This window comes from Meriones unguiculatus, chromosome 4 (assembly GCF_030254825.1).
Source record: "Meriones unguiculatus strain TT.TT164.6M chromosome 4, Bangor_MerUng_6.1, whole genome shotgun sequence".
Taxonomy (NCBI): domain Eukaryota; kingdom Metazoa; phylum Chordata; class Mammalia; order Rodentia; family Muridae; genus Meriones; species Meriones unguiculatus.
Genome location: NC_083352.1, coordinates 6,843,811 through 6,868,967, shown reverse-complemented (window position 1 = coordinate 6,868,967; position 25,157 = coordinate 6,843,811). Strand labels below are relative to the sequence as shown.

At 51.0% G+C, this 25,157-nt stretch overlaps 1 protein-coding gene across 8 annotated transcripts in view; it reads right to left on the bottom strand.

The window, feature by feature from the left end:
• Positions 1-9,925: 9,925 nt before the first annotated feature.
• The window catches only part of Arhgef7 (Rho guanine nucleotide exchange factor 7), a 107,632-nt gene continuing 92,400 nt past the window's right edge, over positions 9,926-25,157 (bottom strand). For 6 of the 8 annotated variants that reach the window (XM_060381375.1, XM_021637526.2, XM_021637527.2 and 3 more), the window contains 5 exons: positions 23,029-23,118; positions 20,359-20,535; positions 13,392-13,491; positions 13,064-13,118; positions 9,926-12,183 (listed from right to left, as the gene is read on the bottom strand). In XM_060381375.1, coding sequence (XP_060237358.1) covers positions 12,061-12,183; positions 13,064-13,118; positions 13,392-13,491; positions 20,359-20,535; positions 23,029-23,118 — 545 coding nt within the window. In that variant the 3' untranslated portion in view covers positions 9,926-12,060. Of the gene's footprint in view, positions 12,184-13,062; positions 13,119-13,391; positions 13,492-18,146; positions 20,536-23,028; positions 23,119-25,157 lie in introns of those variants that run through there. The other 2 variants (XM_021637525.2, XR_009591286.1) reach the window with 2 other exon arrangements.

The window sequence follows — 25,157 nt, the reverse complement described above, 5'->3', positions numbered from 1 at the left end:
ATGGTCAAGAGCTGCTTATGCTATGCACAGGTGGTCTAGGAGCCAGTTGGCATCCATGGGTCCCTCAGGATGTTTTTTTGAGGGACCTGGCAGGGCAGGGGGCTGGAAGAACACTCAACAGGGCCAGCGTGGGCTAGCTGGGCCTGCCCTGCCGCGGCCACTGCCTCCCCCGGGCTCAGGTCAGGCTCTGCCCTGCTCTGGGCTACTCCATTATGCAGAGCACTGGCCTTTCAGGCTTTGCCGTGCCCTGGGAGGCCCCATGTTGAGGATGAACGATGACTCTGGTGGACAGATAAACACCACCATGTGACAGGCTGCCAAACGTGGTACAGACCGACTCAACCCTAAACTAGAAAGGACACTATCACACAGCTTCAGGAAAAGTTAACGCCACCATGGGTGTCCAGGCAGAGTGTGCAGTGGCCATGGGAAGAAATGAGGGGGAAAGAGGCACACAGGCACAGTAAAATCATACCAGGGAGCCACTGGACACACTAGAGGAAAGGGCGGGGCTCCCTCTCATGAACCACTGACCTGTTGTCTCACTACCCCGGCGTGTGCGTCTGGACCAACATGGGCTTCTGTTCAGCTGGGTCGCTTGGCGAGGATGTCACCTACTTCATTGTCCCTTCGCTGTTGAGCCTCACCCTGCCCTGCTCCAGTCTCCACCATCCCTGGCTTCCTGCAGCTCAGCTCCAGTCCCCTAACTTCATCTACAGCAGCAGCAGCCACAGTCCAACCCCACTGCCCATCATCTGATCCACCCCACCCCCTCTCTGCATCTCTGTCAGCACCCCGGATCCTGTTCTCATCCATCTTCGGAACCCCTCAAACTCTCCTGAGCACCTTTTAGCCCTTTGTTATCCTTCTCAACAGACAGACGGACAGAGACGCATTTACTGTGTGATGTGTGATCTGAAAACTGGTATTAATAGTTACAACTGAAATACAAGAACCCGTGTCAACTGGCTAGGGAGAGTTCTGGCCAAAGTCTGCCAATAAAACTGTTGAAATTTGTGAATATAATTATTAAAAAAAAAACCACCACACACCTGACCCACACATCTGACCCTCACACCTGACAGGACAGAAAGACAATCTAGCTTCGTTGCCTCACGTTTTCTCAGCAAGCCTTTGAGGCAGCGCCAGCGGCCATTTGAAAGGGCTAGTAGGAGTGTCATCCTATTCGTCTATCGTAGTCCAAGCTAGAAGACCAGTGGACAGGCACAGCGCAGCTCCAAGGCTTGGACACATCAGGAAAGCTGGACACCAAGTGGGGATCATTTCCTGACCCAGGTTGTAGCTCAACAGTTTGTAGGTTCCTTTGTACCCCTAAGACAGCCTCTTCCCCTGGGACACAGCTGACCTGTACCTGGAGCTCTCCTCTCACCTGGCCCCATGCCCCTGGATGGCTTGTCCCAGCCCTGAGCTTATGTACTCAGGCCCAGAGTCCAGCAGCAACCAGGCATCTCTTCAGGGAGCGGGCGGGGCCTGCCCACACCCCATCCACATAGCTCCCCTACTGCCCCCACCCCATCCAGAGAGCTCCTCATGCTCTCGGCTATAAGCAGGCACCAGAGAGGGCCTGCTCACAAAGACCTTAGGACAGGGTTCCCCCCGCCTTTTGTTCTAGCTACTGCTCTCCCACTGGGGGTGGGGGGGCACTCAGTCCTAACCAAACATGCAGAGCGCTGGCCCAGCTGCTTCTGCTGCTCCCTGTGGCCCCAACCTGCCTACACCACCTTCTCTTGCTTGTTCTGAATCAGAGATCGCAATTACTCCTCTTGAGGGTCTTCTTGCTGCGGAGGTGTCCACTGTGATGGAATGCCTTCCCAGCCCTACCCTGGCTGAGCCTCTCTGCACACCTTAGGCCTATGGGGCGAGCTCAGCCTTGGGGAGAAGTTGGCTTCCCTTCGGAGATTTCCACAGAAAAGCTCCCGGCCTGCCTTCCAAGGGAGGCAAACAAAAACTGAACAGATTTCTTCTCTGTTTCCTCCACATCATTTAGCATAAGAGCAACGCATGAACGCCTGCTCGAATAAGAGAAAAAAAAAAGTCTCAAACCTGAGCTGTGGGCAGGGAAGGTGACAGTTCCTCCTCAGCAGTCCCCAGTGCTTGGATGCATGCAGTTACAGAAGCCTCTCCTGCCTAATCTAAATTAAATGAAATTATAACACGTATGTCAGCGTGCCTTCAAGAAAGTCACATTTTTGCATGGCTCCCATACCCAAAGGCCAAGTGTCTGGCGCCAGCTTACAGAGCCAGTGAGAAGGCAAGGTGTACTTTGCTGAAAAAAATTTTTTTTTTATTAAATAAAAAGCCAGTTCTGAGATAAGAATTCTAAAATAACTGAAGAGTATAACTGACAGAAAACCTGTAATTTCTTGTTTCTTAAACTGATGTGAGAAAACCCAAGAGAGCTGCTCTGCAATGAAACTGAAGACCCAGAGATTCCAAGGTGGCTCCTCGGGTTATTTGGAAACACACTTCCCTGCCTCTCTTCATCAGATAAGCCGGGTGACACAGACGGTCAAACTCTCATAAAAACAGTCCCAATATCCTCTTCCGTCTTACCGGCAAACTTCTTCAGGAGGTGCGGGGGGGACTTCTTGAGATCTGAGTAGAGTATCATGGTATCGGCTGACAGGGACACAGGAATCAAATATACCTGGAAGACAGGACAGCTCAGCACAGGGGTCCAGAGCGTCCACACCTGGAGACGGGACACTTCGGCACAGGGGGTACATGTACCTCTGGAATACAGTACCGGACACCTCAGCACACAGGGGCCTCAGTGTTCGCACCTGAAGGCGGGACTGGACACCTCAGCCCAAGGTAGCACTGGAGCCATCTGCTGGGTGTGTTGTGTGGGATTAGAGAATGAACAGCTCAAGCTTCGAGGGTCCTTCCTGGTCCCAAGGTGGAGGACGTGGCCACCAACCCGTCCGTCACTAAACTGCCCCTCTGCTACCCTCTAAGTAGGAACAGCGTTTTGGTTAAACCAGGAACCGCTACCTCTTCCTTCTGTCTACTGCTCGTAGCCAGCTGTGGGGGAGTGGTGAACAGAGGAAAACAGTCCCTGCCTGTTGTGACATCATTTGGAAGCTCCAGGTCGTGGAGGTGTCACAGAGCTTCGTTCTATGGAATGAATGTGGAGAAAGCAGACCACGCACACTAACAGGCTCAGTCGGCAAGGATGCCCGGTGCCAGGTACCATTCTGAAGCCTAGAGTTAGGGTCCAAGTACCGCCTTCCTGCAAACTAGCCACGCAGAACTTCCTGACCTAGGCTGCAGGACCAGACCTTTAAATGCACTCTCCGGGAGTGCCTGTTTTTGCAGACACTATTAGGGTGCACCTGTGAACAAAACAAAGGTCACTTCCGTCCACAGGAGGAGATGGACCAAGGTGCCGGGCGCCCTATGCTTGCATCCTCAGAGCGGGTCCTTTCTGCTTGCCACTATCCAGACGTGTCTTTGGAAGGAGCTGCCACAGTGGACAACCTTCCTTTTGCCTCCCTGCTGGACAGTGCCCTATGCTTTGGTCTTTTCCAGGTGTTGTGGAAATTCCACCCACAACAGTGAGTCAGGGCTGGGAAGCGAGCTGCTGGGCATGGTCCCCCCTTCTGATTGCAAGGCTCTGCCAGGACCCTGCACCACACAACTAGTTCGCCCAGCTCTGCCCGGAGGCCCTGCCACTCTAATCTCTTGCTAATGTAGATTCAATGTTTAATTACCTTGGTCTTATTTGTATACAGATATGGTTGGCATTTAATAACCAAGATGATGTTGGTAAGAAGTAGCTCTTGCAAATACGACAACTGTACGAGATTATGAACCGCTGACTGCACAGTGTAAGGGAAATTAATTATCCCGGGAGCTACTGTTCCCTGGGGTGAGGCTGGTGATAAGCAGTCACTTAGGACAAAGCACAGCCCGGTGCAAAACTGGCCGGCCTGAGCGTGGAGGGCAGGGACGCAAGGGCTGCCTGCCAGTCAGGCTTCCCTTTCTCGGTTTCTCAGATTCACCGGGACCAGAGCCCTACCACAGGGCAGAGCAGAACCGCGGCTGCTGGAGCATCTGGACTCAGCAAGGTGGGGACCCAAATCAAGACAGCCCAGGGCTCAGGCCCCAGCTCCCAGAGCTCCCAGAAGAGTGGAGAAACTGGGCCCAAGGTGCACCTTTGAGCCATTCCACAGACCAGGTCTGTGTGGTTCCTTGTTTGCATTTTGCTGGGAACTGCTCGGGGCCAGAATTAACCAGTCTTCCCGACCTGCTCATCTTCACGAGGTTCTTACCCATTTTTGGTCACTTCCATTCCCTCAAAACCAGCAGAATATTTTCTCCAAGATGTAGGACAGGCTCGACAAGCAGACAAGGAAGCCAAACCCAAGGCTTTGTAGGCAGGACACAAAATCGGTACAGAGGGAAAAATCACCACATTGTAGTGTCCCTGAGCCATTTCTACAGCCCTGATTCGACCACCGGTTCCAATGTCCTGCGCTTTTCAGGTCATTTTTCACTTAATTTCTATTTTATGTTTTCTGTTTTTGAAAAAAAATTGACCTATGGGAAATTGATTTCTAGACAAATGTTGCCCATCTCACACCAGGATTTCCTAACACAGATCGTGTGCATTTCTTACACAAACAAGACTGCTGACAGCAGAGGGCGTTGCAGTCAGTTTTCCCTGACCTGTGCATCCTATGCCTTTCTGCCCTCACATGCCAGGCAGGAAGTAGATCTGTGGGTGAATGAGGCCCTCTTCATTTCTCCTCATCAATCGGAGAAACTCAGCCTGTCCACTGTCAGCAATGCGATATGTGTTGACAGTAAGCCAAAACCCCCGAAGACACACACACACACACACACACACACACCACAGTGGCTGGTTAGACTATTACAGATGGACACACAGACAACCCAGGGCTGTCATTAGTCCTGAAGCAGCTCATTGCCCATTTCTGGGTTAAACCTAACATCCTGTGTCTACCGGGTAAAACCTTTTGCAGTGAATCAATATATCACTAGAATCCACAGACCCTAAGAGCCAAGGATGGCACCTGGAAGCATCTGAAAGCCTTATACAGACCCCTGCTTCACTGTGACCCCGTGCATGTGTCCACCAGCGCATCACTAAGGGCACTGAACTGTGATTGCCTTTGGATTTGTATGTGGCTGTGGATGCCCGTTCCTGGACCCTTCCCATTTGGTTCTTGTGGTGGAGGCTGGTATTTGAATGTTCCCGGAGACCCGACACAGTCACCTGAAGATGGGGACTCTCTGAACCACCAGTGAGTTATACAGCGCTGACTCACCTGGCCACCACACGACCTCCTTTCCTGTCTCCTAACCCAGGACCTGAAACAGCAGCAAAGCATCTTGGGGACAACTGCCTTCCAGCTTCCTTGGAAAATACCTTACAGGACAGAGCTATACCCATTTAAGGAGTGCTTTCACCGGTGGATTCTGGCAAAGGCCTGGCCAGTGATTAGCCACAAGGTGGACAGACCACAATCCTCAGCAGGCCGGTGCAAACCCTCCCCAGCAGCACCCTGGAAAGCTAAAAAGGAGAATGCTTCTAGAAGGGAATGGTGGGCCAGCTAGCCTGCCCTCACTCACTGTTCCCTCCCCAGGAGGCACCAGCAGCACGCCCCAAACTCTAGGGAGCTTTGAAGTTCCACAAAGGCATCACCTGTCACGGTGACTGAGAAGGGTGGGGAGGGGCAAGAGCAGAAACAAGGAAGGAAGGAAATGAGATAGGCCAGGGCAGAGCTTGAGGACAGAACTTCTCAGGAACAGGGGTTCCCCAGCATTGCTGCAAGGGTAGGAGGCAAAATGAGAACTGGGGAAGCACAGAGATGAGAAAATGTGTACAAATGACAGGCTGGGGGCACGGGTGGAGGATTCAGGCAGCTTCACAAGTGTTCAAAAGCCAGAGGCTGCTGTGTAGAGGTGCCTCTATGGACACCAGCACTTCCAGAGCTAACCTGTCCTGTCCAGAAAGTCCTGAGCTCCACTTGTATCTTGGTATTTCGGAGTGTAAGGGTTTAAAAGTATTTGATCCCTTTTGAGTTCGGTTTTTTGTTGTTGTTGTTTTTGGTTGTTTGTTTTGAGCCAGCTATAGCATGATGGAGTCTAAGCTGACATATCACAGTTCTTCATCCATGTTACCTGCTGTGCGATCCACAATAGCCAAGTAAAGGAACCAGCCTCAGTGTCCCTCTGCAGAGGAAGGAAGAAAGAAAATGTGCTGCATCTACACAGTAGCATCTACACAGCGGCATCTCATTCAGCCATAAAGTAGAAACTACGTCACTGGCAGGAACACAAAGAGCACTGGACACTGGCACAGTAATGGATCAGACGCCAAAAGACAAACAGGCCACATTTTTCTCTCACATGCGCAACCAAGGTTACACCTGTGTGCACACATTGCATCGAAACAGAAGGAAGATTATCTGGGAAGGAGACTGGCCATTAGGGGAGGAGGGCAAAGATGACGGTAACAGGGTGGGAATGTGCTCAGAGTATACAAAATACCAGTTTGGGAGCCGCTGTTTCATCTCAAACACACTAATTAAAAAATAAAAGGGCATAGCTACACGGAAGCCAAAGCTCCCGGCACTTGGGGACCAGCCCAGGGATGCTGGCCATGGCTTCAACACCCCAGGACACACAGTGACCCCAGACAGGTTCACACTGCCACTTAATCTCCAGTCCTCTGGGGACAGTTCAAGCCACCATGAGATGCAATGGTCTGAAGAGGTCCCCATCAACTTTCCTACTTCTTACACATGCTCAAAATCTGCTGCAAGGAGCCAACAGCAACACAGCAGTGCTGAAGAGGGTTGGAGGAGGCGTGTGTTCAGGGGCAGAGGAAGGGATGGTTTTGATGGATGGAGTCCCTTGGTGTTACTACTCACCCGGAAGTAGAGGGATGGGGTAGGCTGGACAGGAACGGGGAATAAAGGGGACAGGGGCAGGGGACAGGAGGGGCAGGAAGGCAGCAGGCCCTGGCTGGGAAGGTGGCAGCTCCCCCACAGAACACACCTTCCTAGACGCAAACCTACTGAGTGTGTCTAAGACTTGAGGTACCATTGGAGGGGTCTGAGAAGGCCAGTGTCTTGCCACCACCCATCACTGGACGGGCTGCAGTTCTGCTGGACAGTGGCTCTCCTGTCTTCAGTGACCCTCGTTCCATCCAGGACCCAATGGGGAGTCTGGGTGCAGGGCAGGGGTGCCCGGCTTTGACAAACCTGCAGGCCGTGGGGACACTAAATTAATGACCTCCCCTGAGCTCCCGGCCTGTTCCCTTTGTGCACAGCCTCTCCCGGAGCCCTGACTTTGCTACTGTGGTCCTTTAACAACAGAGTCCCCCAAACCACACCAGAAGCTGTTGACCCCAACCCTGAGAAACATCCACGTGCTTTTTAATATGGAAGGCTGAGGCAGAAGAGGTTATGCGAAGGCTGACGGCACACCCACAGCGGCTTCACCCTTACGAGGTGATGAGTGCTGCGGCTTGCAGACCAGTCTGTGAGAACCGCCTATGGACAGGAGCCAGGCAGGGACAAATCACACCTCCTGTGCAGCCCATGACATGGCAGTCCAGAGCGCGGCGGCTCTGAGTGCTGGGAACAGAGAAAATGTTTTAGGGGGCATCTACACCCCTGTTCCTGATAACCATGAAAACTTACACCTGTCAATTCCAGCACTCAGGAGGCAGAAGCAGGGGGAACACCTCGAGTCTGAGGACAGCCTGGACTTTGAGCAAGTCTCAAAAACAAACGTAAGAAACAAAAAAGCCACACATACTTGGTGCACACTAGTACCAGCCACTGGGAGGCAGAAGCAGGGCTGCTGCCAAGTGCAAGGTGCACCTGGGGGGTACAACCTCATGGGTGCACACAACAAAACATTAGGTCTGCAACATCCGAAGACAAGACGCACGGGAGTGGCAAGCCCAACACCCTAACCCACAGCACGTCTGAGAGCCATGGCTATGCGCTAGCCAGGCTAGCATACTTTCCCAACGGCAACCACCCACCCAGGAAGCCAGGCTGCAATCCCTACCTGAGCCACGAAGACAATTAAGTGCCTACTTGGGGTTAAAGAAACGGCACAAATGCACAACACAGCCTCTGTCCTGGGTGAGTGCTCTCCTTCGCCCCTGCTGCACACCGGGGCAGGCGTTTGTGACTGGTATTCTGGTATGCTGCTTACGCTTCTTCCACAAGTGGGGACTTCTAGACTTTAAAACCAACACAGACAAGACAAAGGCTTAATGTGCTCCAAACCAGGCCAGTTCAAACTCCAAGTATCCAGAGCGTCCGAACAATTATAACATATCTCTAGTCATTTTTGCCTGAAATAACTGAAACCCTTTAGATTTTGGATTCTGACTTCCTCTGGATTCTCTGATGCAAATGGTAGCTGGCCAGGCATTCCTCATGGCTACCTTAGTAACTGAGAGCACTGTCCACCAGAGCTAGGCCCTACACTGACACAGCCTTCTCCTGGACAGACCATAATCCCTATGTCCCCAACCCAGCTCCTGCTGTTCGCTACTGACTGGGTGTGGGCTTGAGGTCTGTCTCCACCCCAAGTGTGGGGTGGATGTCTGGATTACGTCTATACCCAACAGGCCGTTGGGTAGAGGATGCCGACAACCACAAAGCACTGGGGGACAAACCAGGGGAATTGCGCGCAGGAAGACCTGCCGCTGTGTCACTGAAATCTGGTACAAGATTCAGAACCATACTCCTGATCAAATCCTTCAGTCCACCTTCCTGAGACGAGGGCCCCATGCCCCAGCTGGCGGAACTGTTGGGAAGGTTTAGGGGGTGTGTCCTTGGAGGAGGTGCCGATGGGGATGCGTGCTGAGGTTTCACAGGACAGGCTGTTCTGGTGCGCTGTCTGCCTCCTGCGTGTGGTTAGAAGCTTCAGGGTGCTGCCTTCGCTCTGCCATCATGGACTCTAAGCCCCTGACCACAAGTCCACCTAACCCCTTCCCTGTGAGGTGTCGAGGCCATGACGTTTTATCAGCAATAGAAAGGTAACTAACACACCAGGTCACCTCAGTTTTCTTGGCAAGAATAAGGAGTCTAAAAAAAGGTGACTCGTGCTACAATTTGGATCCTGAGTGCCACCAAAGATGCTGGTACTGAAGGCTTGGTCCCGGAGTGGTATACCAGGAGACATGTGAACCACCTAAGTTAGGTCACCTAACTCCACCTAAGTTAGAGTGGGTCCTTGACGGAGACTCCTGGCCCCTGACCTCTTTAAGTGAACCCTTCACCACACACATTGGGCTCACTCCAGGCCCAATGTGACAAGAGCTAAGCCACCAGGGGCAAACACCTCTGGAAAACATGAGCCAAAACAGGCATGTGTCTCTGGTGTCCTGTCACACCCCGGGTGCATCCATGCGGGTCCTATCTTTCAATTCCACCTGGTAGCTTTCCCCGTCTGATGGTGTCTTCTACCCCTCTGGACAGGAGAGGCACCTTTGCCAGGGGCTCTCTCAACACCATCCAGGGTGTCAGGTAGGGCTCTGACAGAATGGCACATGGTAATCCCCTTCTGTCATATGGAGATTCTTATGCGGGCCCCAGATCCCTTCGGAACCGCTGCCTTCTGTTCAAATCCACTCAATGGGCCACGTCCTAACCCACCCACTCAATGGCCACAATCTATCACCAGTTGTTATTCCAGGATGGAGGAGGGGCAGTTGCCACCACTGTACCTTTTTTTCCCACTCCTACCATCATTAAAGGCTCCCAAATGATTTCAAGGGTTCACATGGTATTTTCTGCTTCAAACATATCAGGAGTTTTAAATCTAAAAACCCAAGACAGACACACACACACACACACACACACACACACACACACGGAGATCATCTCAAAGAACATAAGAACACATCTTATGAGATAAGAAAAATAGGGAGTTTAATAATTCCAAGGAGAGAGCACACACGCTGCAGTGGTCAACACCGGCTGTCCTGTGATGTCAGGATGCCCCGGGCATCCCAGGAAGTGGGGGATTGGCATGAAGTGCACACAGGCGCATGGACAGCAGATGGGAGAGGACAATGGAGCATCAGGGGCTGCTACATTGCAACATGGTTCAGAACGGAAAGTGCTTCACATCTACAGGAGAGGAAATGGCTTAGTGCCCCTCATCCCTTAAGAGAGGACGGAGGAATAACAGTTGGGGAATGGCGCCCTGTGCTGTTGACAGCGAAGCCCTGCCCGCAGAGACTGGAGCAGAGAAATGGGTGTACAACAGGGCTGGTTTCTAAAAAGAACTGCTCTCGGATGCAAACGCTCGCTCCCTGGAGAGCCTGGAAGACGCTGGGTGACAGAAAAAGGCAGCGTGCTCACTCGACCCCCAGCCACCCTGCCCAGGGGGAGGGTGTTGGAACATGAATACTCATGGAAGTCTCCAAGCTAATCATTAAGGCAGGTCTGTAAGACATTGTCCTGGGGCGAGGACGGCGACCCGGCGGTGCTGAGGACAGCGGCACACAGGGTCTTTGCCTACTCTTGGCGGAGCCACACAGCAACCCCGGGTACCTGCTGCCAGCAGTGGGCAGATGCAGGGCCTGCTGTTCCTGAGTTAAGGTCTACTGTGACAGCAAATGCACCGTCTTCTGCTGCACTGTCTTTCGGGTCAGCAAAGTGCTTGGAAGCAGAGCTGACCAGAAAGAACAGGAGTACCCTTCATCTTCTCCCTCCCAGCACAGACCGGTAACACGCTAAAAGGAGTGGGAATTGCTGCCGAGAGGTCAAGCGAGGCCTGCCGGATCCTGACAGACGCAAGGTGGACACTGCAGCCAGCCAGTGTGGAGGAACGCCAAGGGCCTCCAAACGCCTGCTCGGAAACCTCCACACAGGATGGGCGAGCAGGGGCCAGGTCCTAGAAAGAGAGGCTATGCTGAGGCCCGGCAGCCATGCTGCTACTGAGTGTTTAAAGACAAACACCCTTCTATGCAGAAGAATCTCTGACCTCAAAACAACCTCTCCAGAGGAAGGATGTAGACCGCCAAGCTCCTGAGGTCACTGTCACTTATTGCCAAACCAGAGGCAAGCCCTGGACCAACATCAAACAGTGCCTCTAGCCCAGGCCACCAGACTTACAGGGCCTGCCTGGGCCTGGGGAGGCAGCAGAGTTGCGGACGGGCACGCCAGGGCATGGTCCTTTGGGGCTTTCCCTGTGTAGTTCAACTTGGGATATGTATTGCTTTATTCTCGTCAAGGAGGGGAAGGAGGGCCTTTCAGTGGCCTGGACAACGTTGACTGCAGCCGAAGGCAAAGCGGAGCTCATGGCTGAAAACAGCCTGCAGCCAAACCCTGCCCAGCAGCACCGGCTAGAGAACATGGAATAAATAACACGCCTATGTACAGGGTCTAGTTCCCTTAGGGGAGGGCAGCCAAGACGCACACGGCTGGCCTGCTTCTCCAGGGCCCAGGCAGGGCAGGCAGCAGGAGCGCGCTGCACAGGCAGACAGTGATGTCACCTTCCTAGACTCCATGTTGCCCTGGACACAGCCACAGCCTGAGAGCGAATACTGCAGTTAAGAAGACAACAGTGCCTGAATGGGGTATTCCTGACGGCACCATGGAGACTGCGCTAAAACAGTCACACAGCTGCCCCGGCTGCTCCTCCCTCCTGCCTGCAGCACTTCAGGAACACCACTTTTAATCCCCGTGGCCAGAAAGGCTGAGAAGGAAGTCCTAGCAAGAGGGTTAGGCCAGCCACATGTCAGGCATGTGTTCCGAATTCAGTATTTACAAGAAGAACACAGGTATGCTTTTTAGATTCAACTGAAGTCCAAAAGCCGGAGGCCCCTGCTCAGTCCCTGCAAGCAGCAGCGGTAGAGCCCTGCTCAGCACAGGCCTCATGTCCACAGCTCACATCAGCCACTTCAGCAGCAGCTCGTCACTGCCTCTCGCCCGATGACGACCACCTTCCTCAGTCCTGAATGTCACTGTGCATCGGGCCAGTGGCCCGACCTTGTCTGGGAGCTGCTGTCTCGGCCCTGAGAGTGTGGCCAGTCTATAGATTGGTCTCATCCCAAGCAGGGTCGTTCATGTTCTTTAGAACCTTCCTCACCAGCTTCTCAAGGTCCTTTCGAGCCCTCTGCTCCTCCTCCAAGGACTTCTTCATCTTTTTGTTGTCCTGTAAGACAAGCGGACAGCAGCTCACTACCCCGGCACCTCAACCGCCCTCCACCATCCTGAGGTAGCCACACGCTGTTCTCTGGCGTCTATATGCGCTGGGGACGTCAAAATAAAACACAACTTAAAAAAAATATACCGCCATCCACACAGCTGGTTGGGCATCACTGTCCTGCTGCTGAGTAGCCAGGGGCAGGCAGCAGGATCTATGATGGACAGTGCCACAGACTGCTCCCACAAACCCTGAGATGACCCATACCCAAACAGCAGTGCCCCTGGAATGCTTATTTCCCGGCCTGTCACTATTTTTTTTTTTATATATGATGGTATTTTTTATATGATGGCTGAGAGAATTCTTTAGTTTTTTGTTTTTGTTTTTGTTTTTTTTATTGTTTTATGTGTAGGGGTGGTTTTCCTGCATTACCATGTGCATGCAGTACCCAGAGGCCTGAAGGACAGCCAACATCCCAGGATTGGAGTTAACAGATGAGCTGCCATGAGGATGCTACAAATTGAATTTGGGGCCTCTGGCAGAGCAACAAGTGCTCTTAGCCGCTGAGCCATCTATCTCTCCAGCCCTTGCCTGTCATTCTTAAGGCTGTTGGCTGTAGGATTTACTTTTAGTCTACAATAAGCTTCCTTCAAAAAAAAACAGCACTTCCCTTTTTCTCCTTTTAAAAAAAACTGATTATAAGTGGCACACACCTGTAACCCCAGAATTCAGGAGGCAGAGGCAGACAGATCTCTTTGAGTTCGAGGATTACAAAGCGAGTCCAGGACAGCCAAGGCTACACAGAGAATCCCTGTCCCAAAAAACAAAACAAAACAAACAAACAAACAAACAAGAAAAACTGATTATAATTAAAAATTGGTTGGTGCACCTGTCTTAATTCTTGGACTTCATCCTTTAATGCGTACACCGTGTCCACGAGGCTCCTGGAACAAGACAGAGTAAGACATGAACGGTGGTAGTGTGCCAAGCGGAGGCTGGTAGGGCCTCCATGTCTACCCAGGCAGCAGAGGTCAAGCTCTGCCTACTCGGTCCCTTGTCTAAATCCATTCAGAGCAAGCAGCACCCTGGGTACCTCAGGTTAATCCCAAGCCTAGGCTGTCCCCTACCAGTGGGGCTGCACCCCAGCCTTCAGCAGAGTTCAGAGGGACGTGCCCCATAGGATGGGAAAGGAGCCGTAACAGAGCAAAACATCTTACTTTTCTTCTATCACCGTCTGCCCATTGCTTTTGGTTTCCTCGACTATAATTTTCTCTTCTTCTGGAAGCAAAACTTGTGGAGCAGATTCTTTACGTGAACCTGGGTCATTAAAAATAAAAACCCCCTGTGAGTGCCACGCAGGACCAAGGAAGGGCACCTATGTCACTACACATCACTTATACATACGCCAGTGACTATGCATTGAAATCGTTGACCAGTTTTCTCCAGCTGTCTGCTGAGTGCGGCCAAAACATTACAGAGAAAAGGAAACAGCAGCAGCAACAACAAAATAAGTAAAAATAGCCTCTTCTGCAACGTATTATACTCTTTTAAATATGGAAATCTACAACAGCAAGTATGCTAAAAATCTGACCACACTGTACACAATACACAATCAAAATTTAAACCATTATATCATCCCAGCGACACTGGGGAGACCATACCATTAAAGAATGCACAATTCTCGTGCTTATAAAGGAAAGAAGTCTGTCAACTAGAAGAAAAAAAAAAAAAACAAAACAAAAAAACAAAAAACCTTCAGGGCTGCCTGAGGGCAGGATTGGCAGCGCAGTATCAAGGGCTGAAGCTCACAGCCAAAACATCAGGAAAAAAATGCAAGTGCACAGTAACGTCTAAAAAGCAGTGCCATTGTAACACGTGGTTTAGAAAAAGTGAAATTTATTGACTGATCACTGTGTGAAAATGTTCTCAGTCCTTTGAACACACACAGCTTTGAATGGAAGGAAGCAGGCCACCCACAGCGCCACAGGCACATGGTCCTGGCACAGATGCTGACCAGTGACCGCCTCTTGACATACACTGTGCCAAACACCGGCCTAAAGAGGCAGGCGCCAGGACGAAGAAGTGCACCACCGTGACTGCTTGACCCTTCTTTCTGAGGGACTCCGGGTGCCCACCTAGGGAAGGAAGAGCGTGCACGCTGCTGAGGGCTACACTTGCCTCAACGCTCAGCTGAGGAAAGCACAGGGCATGAGGTGAGAGGACTATGGAAATGGGGTTGACCGGCTTTTGTTTCTTGGGTGTGCTTCTGTGTCTTCCTGAAAGCACACCAGATTTTGAGGAGCACTTCTCGTGCACCCTTGTTGGCATGGAAACCCTCAAACAGCGTTTGAAAGACAGCACTGTGACAAGCAGCTTTGCAGGGAATTTAACCCCAGCTGTGCTCCTCTGAACAAACTGAGCCACTGCTGGCTCAGCTGGTAGTAAGGGCTTAAGTGCCCCAGCATGTAGAGCCAGCGGTCTACCAGGCAACTACAGGGCCTGGAAGACTGTGGCCTCCGGCACATCTCCCCAGGCCACCACCTGTCTCTCTAGGCCTGCTGCACTGACAGAGGGTAGAAACACCTTGGGAAGTTCAGGAGAGGCAATTAAGCCAGGTCTACGTCACACAGCACAATTTTGCCAGTGGAGGGAGGGGCCTGTATATGGTGAGGTAGTCCAGCCCTGAATCCCATGAGTAGTTAAGACGTTTGTCCTCTTCACAGGATACTTTGTGAAAGACTACCCCTAAGATGGCCGCCCTGCCCTGGAAGGGGCTGCATCTACACACTCTGCTGAGGACACAGTCCTGGAAATGTGGGCCTTTAAGACAGGAACAGATTTTAAAAACCTGCAGGCTGACAATGTCAGCCCCCACGCCACGCCTGGCAGGGTCCAGCTGAGAGGCAGATCTGGACGGCCTCCTTTCCTGCTGAGCATGATGGACACACAGATCACACAGGGAAACATGAGAAAGCAGCACACACGTGCTCACCAGAGCCTCCCACACAAGGCCAGCTGGTCTTTTGAAGTTACTGCAAGCTCAATGTGCCCAGAAAGAGGATTCCAAAACTCGGGCGCCTGAGCTACTGGACCCAAGCTCCTTGGTGAAGGAGGGCAGCCAGGGGCCTGCACATGGGTTGACTCCCCAGGTTTCCCACAGTTATCCAGCGGCCAAGCGGTGTGCTCAGGATGGTCTCTGGTAACTACCTTAGTGCTAAAAAGTCTTGGTGACTACTCTGTCACATTAGACTTGATGTGGGCTTGAGAAGGACCAGCAGGTAAGACCAAACAAAGCCTTGTAACTACCAAACAGCGTGGCCCACACACTTCCTGTCAGCTCTTTTAGTCCTTCTCATGGAAAATCTGTTTCCAGCATTAAAGCTTCCAGACTATGCAAATGACACAAAGGATGTCATCAGACTCACCAAGGACACTTCCCTGAAGATTGACCCTTCAGCTAACCATCGAGTTTCCATTCAGTACTTGGGGTCAAAAGGGGCAACCTTTTCTACAGAGCCGTTCTGAGAGGTACAGTCTGACAGGCAGCTCTTACCAAAAGAAGTCAGAGGTAATGGCCATGAGTTCCACTCAGTAACACGATGGGTCTGAGAAACTAAACGCTACGGCCCCAGCCGTTAAGTCAAAACACGTGACAGGGTCCCGGATGTGAAATGGCTGTGTGTACAAGGCACCAAGAGCTCAATGAAGTCTTAGGTTTTGAAGGTGTTCCTGGTACTAATGCTCCAGCTCTGAAACAGGCAGGTGGAACAGCTGCTGAAGGCCCTGATGGCCAGCCACAGGCCTGCAATGGGGACTGTTAGCCTGCACAACAGACATCTGTCAGCTCACCGCAGACCGCCTTTCAACAGAACATGCATTTTCTAAAATAATTTTAATGTGTAGCCTTTCAATAAAACAACCAAGGGTAGAAAAGCCATGTTTATAAGTTAGTGGACTATTTTAAGAACAATAGATCTCTAAAACACGTAACACACTGTAACTGAAATACTGCTCTGCTTAGTAGCATCACAGCACACCTTTCTTCAATACCTAAGTGAGAATCAGCATGTAAGCACAGAGCAGAGACCCTTCTTAAACCCCATCACAGGAGCTTAGGTACACACATCGTGAAGGCTCTAAGCAGAGAGCTGCGTTTTACAAACTGTGGTCTTTGGGGAGATGGAGTCAGGATCTGCTGTCTCTGTTTCCCAACAGACTTCCTGCAGCCTTTTCTTAGAGGTTCACGGTGCATGTCCAGAGCACCACAGACTGGGGAAGGCTAGACATAAATACTCCGAATATTGTGACTCAGTGCACCCTCAGGCTCCTCAGCTAAGCACTTGCTAACTCTCAGCACCAACAGTAGCTTTCTGTGTTTCTTATGGGTGACAGCATGAGAAGTGCCAGGTAGCCCTATAGCCCCCACAAAACTGGTCAGCCTGCTTTCTCCATTGTGACTGCCATGTGCGAGAGATGTCAGACAGACACACGGAGAACAGAAAACAGGCTACACCACCACAATCTAGCACTTCTCATGCAGGCCTCTCTAGGAACAAACCTACAGGTGTGTCTTACCAACCACAGGTCCTCAGTGATAACTTTACAAGGTCATTCTTTGGGGTCACTGTCAAGCTGGGGATACCAGCAGGCTCTAGGTCCTAAGGCAATAGCAACTCACGGATGTGATTCAAGACTAAGATCAAGTTCACAGCAACAAAAAACGCAAGAGTCGAACTGCAGCTGTCCTGGAACCCTGCCCTCCACTGTTCAAGGCCACCAGGCTGTAGGTCTCAGCTGAGAACCACAGATCTAGGAAATCCATTTCACAGTACACTCTAAGCTGCCACAGCCAATCACCCCAGGGTATTCCCTCATGCCAGGGACCATGGGATGACATACAGCTGTGACCACACTCTGTGTGAGGGTATGTTACATATATGGGCGCACACAGTTGATTTGCCTGTACCCAATACAATGACTAAGTCTGTCACCATCTGGTTAGTGGCCTGATACACCTGTGACATGTCTCTGCAACACTCACACTCAACTGATACTACCTTCAGGATAGAACGAAACAGCGCACTCAGAGACCTCAGTAGCACACAAGTCACACAGGCTACACTACCTAGGGCTCTGAGGTTGGGACTAGCTTCTCCAGCCCAGGAAAAGGACGGACTGTTACCAGGAGGGGCTGCTCTTCTCAACTAGGCACTTTGCAAAACAAAAGGGAATGCTGGCCCAGGTCCAAACGAAGGACTGAAAAACTGAGTTTCTTTTCCCCTGCGAGAAGAAAATGCCGCTCTGAGAACAAGCTTTGTTTAAAAAAAAAAAAAAAAAAAAAAAAGAGCTGGGCCTGAGGACTCACCCCTTCCATTCTTTCCTTCCAGGGAGGAAGAAGCGGGTGGAGCTCTGTGAGTTTCAGGCCAGCCTAGGGCTACATAGATGTACAATTTAAGTACATCCCACCTATGAGAGCAGTAGTCCTCTATCATGGCAGAAAGAAGGCGTGCCCGTGGAAGATGCCAGCTTCAGAGAATGGCTGTGGCACACTCAGCTTCAGACTACGCTATGCCCCTCCCCCATGTAACAAATATGAAAGCCAAGGGCTAGCAAATGCAAAATTTATTTCAACTGTACAGAACAGATGTCTTTTTGATATAAAACAGACACTTCATTGCCATATGCAACCACAGACAATAAGCATACTGTACAATACAATGCAACATTCAGATATACATCCAAGTAGGTTTTCAAATGGGAGTCTTGTACTAAAATGGCTTTCCCATTCACAGAGAAAGAGCACAATATATAGATTTCCCCAAGATCTTATACCACTATATACACATTATTGTGTTTTGGCAATCTTAGGCCGAACACAGAGTTCATGTAGCTTAGTAAAGACTTGTGGCAAGTGCCAGTTAGACGGACACTGTCGGGCCACCTACAGAAGGCCCGGGATGGCTTGGACCTACCTTCTCGCTCAGTGTGCATCCTTCCGTTATCACACTCACTGTACACAGGGCTTTACAGAGCTGCAGAAACGTTAGGGACTATCAGCATGACTACAGTTCCACAAACGCAGAAACGACGGTCCCTCCAACGCTGCGTCCCCTCTGCCACATGGGGACCATCTCCTGTGCCTGTGGCACTAACAAACGTCTAACCAGGTCACAAAACTAATGTCAGACATTCAAAACAAACGCAAAGAAAAGGTTGAGCTGTTCTTCCACAGCACTGGCCTCAACAAAAATCAGCACCCAAACAGTCCCCACAAAAGGAGCAAGGGCAAACTGTCAGAACGGCACCCACAGCGACGCCACCTCACCACAGCCAGTGAGTGGCCTTTCACTTGCTGTCGTGAGAAAACCCCAAGCACAGCAGCTGTGCCTCCCTCTTGTACCACAGCTGGTGACAGGCAACCCATGCTACGGCGAGGGGGGGAAGGGGCCTGAGGCAGTCAGCAAAGACACACTGTGTGGGACGTGACAACAGGGCTGTTTTTGTCACTGTATGAAAGTGAACAAAATATAGGCATTTCATATTTTGTTTTTCAAAAATCCCATTTGCTATTTGGCAGAGTCTACATAAACCTCGTTTCCACTGGGAATTAATACTGGGCGCAAGTTTTAAAGGCTTGCTTCCTTGACTTTCTTACAAAAATACAAACTCTCTCCATGGGCATAGCAGCTCCCGCCTTTAGGAACAGACTGACTTGATGTGAGCAGCTGTGCTGCCCCAGCGGCTCCAGGCCAACCCTCTCTCCAAGCACACCACCTCTACAGGTGGCAGCAGGGCCCAACTCCCAGGAGAGGGACAAAGGGCATACAACACTGTATACACTAGCTTGACAAGGAGGACTAAGGGTCGGAGGTCACGGCCACCAGTGCTCTATACCCTGAAGGACGGAAAGAACATTAGTCCCCATTTACTGTGGCACCGTTTCTGAAGCAGGCATCGATGAACACTTAAAATCCATCCCTAAGGTTACATGTTGACACCACAGTATGCGGAGGCAGGGCTGCCTACAGGCAACGGCCAGTTATGGTTTGCTGCTGTAACTAAATGCGGAGTCACATTCAGTTCTTTCTCAGGGCCAGTGAAAACTCCTTACAACAAACCCCAGGGAACTGAGCGAGTGTCTCCCAGGCCAGCAGGTGGGAACCTGCTCCGTCTTTCTTCAGACCGAATTGTAATGAATTTATCAGGGCGAACTACAGGGCTGCTGTAGTAAGAGTTTCACTGCGACTGGTGTTCAAAGCAACAAGGTGCTCATGGCTCTCACAGACAGCACAGGATGTGGGGACAGCCAGGCTGCGGCCAAGCCAAGCACTCAACCAAGCACCTCTCTGAATGCAGTTTAGCTGCATGAGCAGAGAGAGCAAAGCTTCTGCCGCGGCGCGCACAGCCTCGGGGGAGCCTCCAGGCAGCCTGCAGCTCAGGGAAGTGTGGTGTGATGGGAAGTGGATGCCTGAGCCGTGATGGTGAACTCACCTTCGGGAAGGGAGTTCTCCCCTCACAGCCATGGCGCACACACGGAAAGGCACAGAGCAGTGGGTGGAGACAGATTCCCGTCTGCCCTCAACACCCAGTGGCACCAGGCCTGGTGTGCTTCTGCCAGGCACGGAGTCCATGCGGCGGTCTGCACCGTCACCAGAGCAGCTGCCAGCTGACTCAGTGCTTCGGGCACAGACACTCACTCTCTCCACAGCTACTTGGTCAAGTGCATTAGACATAAAAACATTTAAATCCCTATGTGTAAGGCTAGAGTCTTCTCCGTGGTGGCACTTGGACGCAAACCTATGTGGCTGCATAAAATAGAAAAGTGTCCATACGGCTGTATCCAAAAGGAAGTGAAACAGTTGCTACACGGAGAATAAAAAACCCACCCGTCTGGGGCTGGTATAAAACACTCCCTAATGGGAAAAGCCCCGCAGGTACAGACTCATTGGACCCACCACCCCCCTCCAACAGGCAGCAGTTTAAATTCATTCTCAGATTGGCAAGTAAGCCTCTACTAGGTACAATGGGAAATACCAAGACACTCTCCAGAGTTGTTAAAATATCACATAAGAGAGACAAGGAACAGCAAGAAACGTCTAAGAAAAGCAGGCTGCGATACAAGCATTGTTAAGAAAGGCTCAGTGCGTTAGTTCTGGTGAGAGATATATGAGCAGCAGCTCTTACGGGATGCAGAACCCATTCTGTAACTATGGGCTGTCCATATACTGTCATACTCAGAGTCTTCCGAGAGGTCTGAGGGCTCCAAACGAGAAAGGCTACTGCGACGACCCAAGGAGTCTAGACTTGATTGGTCGTCATCAGCCAAGACGTGATTATGCATCAGGTCAGTGCCTTGCCATGCTAAGACGGGATGAAGTGACAGGTGCGACAGGCAGAGGGGATGAGGGACGGACAGGAAGAGCCACAACCAAAACATGGAACAAAAGCAAAAGGTGATGGGAAGAGAAGGGAAAGAGAAAATATTGTTAAAAAAATGGCAACATGTTTGTTTCTCCTTATTTATTGCTGGGCTTTTATAATGAACTTAGCACAACCCTCAGAACAAACCCAATGATTCAGTAAGCCTAACTCACAGTCCTGCTTCAAACGGCTTTGTTTAGATACCTACAAACCTCAGCTAAAAAAATCTACACATTACATTCATGTCCAAACATGATTTTATAAACGCCTGGCAATTAACCACTTCTATTAATAATTTATTTAGGACATAATTTATAAAAATGTACTAATTGTGTGGCCTTAATATTAAGCATTATCCCCTCCTCTGAAAATGATAGACTAGATACAAAATACCTCCACAAGAATTCTGTTTCAATTACTGCCTTGCTGAGACAACACGCATCAGCAGCCGGAGCCTAAACTTACCGTGGTAGCCCACAGCCTGCCCCAGCACCAAAGTCTGAGTGCAGAGAAGGGGGCAAAGTGGGTTCCTGGCTCCCAACACCTGCTCACCTGGCACTGAAGCTCAGCCCCAGGCAGGGGGTGTGTCTATGTCCACCTCCCCTGATGTGGACCCTTTACCATCAAATAGATGAGTACAGACTGGCAATGCCACCATGTGGAAAGGGAGGTGACAAGAGACAGTGGCAAGGGAATGGGGCAGAAGGAACTCCATGCAGTGGTTAGCAATGTGAGCGTGAGCTGGCCAGCAGCTGGGTGGGCATGCAAGGCTGTATGGGGCTCCTGTGGGGAGAAACCACAGGTAAGCTTCAGCAACCAAAATAGGCTGTTCCAAGTCTAAAGGCCATTCCTTCTCCGAGACAGAAAGCAATGCCAACTGTGTTTGGTTTGCAAAGCCATCTTGGCATCGAAGCATGTACTCAACAGTGCAGAGCTTCAGATAATACTGTATTATACTTCCCAAAATGTTTTACTAGACATTTAATGTGGAAACGTGTTCTCTATGAAGCCATTTCCAAATGACCTCATCAACTGTATCACGTGTCCAGCACAAACTGTATGCCTATCCTGTGTCTCAGAGAGCCGGGGGAAGCAACATACGGCTGTAACCTCTGAGGCCCCAGGATGCAGGCTGGGACATAGAGCTTCAACTAAAAGCAAACTTAGCACAGTGACCAGTGCTTTTCTTGCACGGAAGGAATGGAAGTACAGAGCACGAGCCAGGCAGGGAAGAAAGGCTCTGCACAAACTGCAGCTGCCCTCCTCAGGCAGCTAAGGCAGGAGGCCACAGCACACCCCTGGGCACTACCTTTCACTCAGAGGGAATTATCTAGCCTGTGCCACACGAGGGAGTTCAGAGACCGGCCAACGGTCACCTGAGATTATAAGCTGGGAAGTCCCACTTCACTTTGAGCACTTGGAGGGTGATGATTAAAACAACACATCCACAAACTAGGAAACTGCTGGATATGGTCACAGACTATCACAACACGTCACATTTAATCATCAAAATTCTATTTACCAACTACTGCTCAACCACTTCGGTATGTATTCCACAGCTTGCTAGATTACCCTGGCCTCCCCACGGCTCTCCTACTCTGCTCATCAGTTACAACCAATTCTTCCCAGAGATGGGAGGGACAAAAGAGACCTTGCTGACCCCTAGGAAGGCCGTAAGCAGAAGGCAGTGTAGTGCTGCAAGAACACTGCAAGTGGAGGCAGCAGCAGCGGCTAGCCACCTGTAAATGCCACCTGAGGCTCAGCCTGCCAAACCTGCTGGCTGAGCTGCAGAGGCACCTACAAAAGTTCAAGTGGCTGAAAGTCCCTCCCCCCCTTTCTCTGTTTGTGGCTGGCAAGATGTGATCTGAGCTACCACCCGTGGGTGTTGCTGAGAGTAGAGATGTCTCTCTCTCCAAAAACTGGAGTGCAGAAGGGCCAAGGCAGGAGAGCCACAGTAACCAGTTTCTATGCCAAGCGCCAGTTCCAGCACCAGCAGAAAGGAGGACTGCGGGGCTCCCAGCTCCCTGTCAAACGGCAGTGCTCCTGAGTGCTACCACAGTGTAGACACTCACCTGCGTGAGTTAGGAGACACTACCTGGAGCCTGCCAAACAATAAAACAAAATGGAAAACCTACCACTGCTTATTAACAAATATTAAAAACAAAATAAACTGTAAAGATGATAGGAAGATGGCTCTAGATTTGAATTTCAGTGCTTTTTAACACCAGTAAAGAGCAAAACTAAAAAGGAAGCTCCACTGCCTTCTGCATGCAGCTGTACGACCAAAGCTTCATGAAGGATGCAGTGCCACAGTGCAGCTAGCTAGAGCACAGCACCGGGCACACTCCTACACTGGCTAAGCCCCCGAAACCTCCCACTGAAGAGCAACTAGGCCCAAGGACGGTGCCCACATGGGTGAAGGGTGGCACTCACTCGAGTTCAGGGTCTGCCGCGTCTTCGCACTTGTGCAGTAAGCCTCGATTACCTTCAGGATCTGCGCATCTTCTTCCAGAGCGGCTGTGCCTGTTGAGACACGGGAGCCCATCACCACTCAGCACTCGGCCCACAGCGATGCCTCTACTTTCTTGTGGGCTCATAGTTAGGCTCTCCACATAGAACTTTTAGTGTTTTGAAATTAGCATGCTGCAAATGGTTAGCACCACAACTCAGTGATGTCTAAATCTCTCAGAAGAGCAATTCCTCAACCCACATACCAGAAACAGCAGAGAGTGGAATACACAATGTACAGGAGATAGCAGCAGTAAACAGAGAGCAGGAAGTGAGCCGAAAGTAGGAAGCCCAAGTGTTGAAGATTGGGCCCTAACACAGTGTGGGAACAAGGAAAGTTGTGGGTGCAGCAGAAAGCTTTGCAAAGTCACCAGACCAGAGGCCTTCTAAGGGGCATTCCTTCTGAGGCAGGAATTCCCAGATGCTCAGGTAAGAATTTAGCATGACGCCCTCTAGACAGAGGCCAGAAGAACCTCAGCCACTGTGCTCAGAAAAGGGTACCATGTGGAAGAAAGCTACTTGTTTTATATATTTTTCTCTTCCTCTGGTTTCATAAGTTATTTAGCTATGTTTTTTTCTTTAAGCCCACCTACTCCAATAAAACAAGAGAGAATAGAAGGTTGCTATTCTCATAGCTGTAAATGCCTCAGTAACTTTGATGTATCTATTTACTTCAGCCAAGGTCTCACTGTACAGCTTTGACTGGTCTAGAACTTGCTATGTAGCCAGGCTGGCCTCTTATCTTACAGAGATTTGTCTCCCTCTTCCTCTTGAGTGCTGGCACTGAAGGCATGCACCACCATGTCCAGCTCTCAGCAGCACTTTAAGGAAGTAAACTATATACCAGGCAAACCAAATATCTACTTCAAAGTATCAGACATCTACTTCAGTCCCGAGAGCCAAAAGCCCGAAGACACCTAAACTGGCCACCTGGAACAAGTCATTGGGCAGGTTCCACAGCACGAGGCTCCTCCGGAGCAGGGCAGGAGACGGCAGGGAAGGCTTTGTTCCTTCTGGGAAGCACGGCCACCTTCACACACATGCTCTGTCTGACTAACACGAGGACAGAGATTCCCATTCAGTGTGGACTAGCATGTGGATTATAGTCCTAGCCTTCCAAGCTGGCACAACTCACCCAGTCCCAGAAGCCTTAGAGAATGCAGTTTACTGAGTACCAGTCAGGCACCAGGTGTTGTGTAGGGATCAGTAACATAACATTTCTTCAACCCTTGCCCTTGGCCTGCCAAGTCCTCTCACGCCTAACCTGCTGGGACTTCTGGCTAAGAACACAGGAACTAGACTGCCTCTCCTCTGAGCTCTGAGCACATACACCTTTCAACTGGTCCATACCTCTTATCATCAGAGCCGCAGGCCTACCTCCTGGCTTGTGTCCCTCCAACACAGCCCACGCTGCACCGATCAGACAGCTCAATCAGAACCCTCAAGCCCCCGCCCAGGATGGGTGCTGCATCTGAGCTGGGCACTGCTGCCATCTGTGTCAACTCAGCTGCAGGACAGTCCACAGCACCCTCAGCCTCACCTGCAGATAGCAGTAACATGACACCTGGCTATGCCCAGTAAAGTGCTTTAAGACACTGCTCCCCATTTTCTGGGACAAATGTACTCACCCAAGCACCAGTGCTGTGGACTGTCTGCACAGCTGGTCTCACAACTGGACACAGACAGCATTAAATGTCTGGCAGTGACTAACAGTCTGACCAACACTGTGGTCCCAGCACCCCACAGTGCCAGTCATGTGGAAGGTACATGGTAAACGCTTGCGCTATCAAGCCCACCAGGCACACCTGAGCCCAGCCCTCACCTCTCCTAACAGACAAGCCATGTGTGAGTCAGAAGGATCTGGGTCTGACTCAGATTATGGGTGTGAAGGGTAGAGAAAAAACAACAGGACCTCTTAGCCCCTCAGAGGAGGACTGAATACTTCATGGGCCTGGAGCAAGGCGGGAGGAGCAGGTGAAGGAGGTCTAGGACTAGGCGTGTCAACAGCAGCCTCACAAACGGAGAGAGAGGCTGGAGAGGGCTTGCTCCACTCT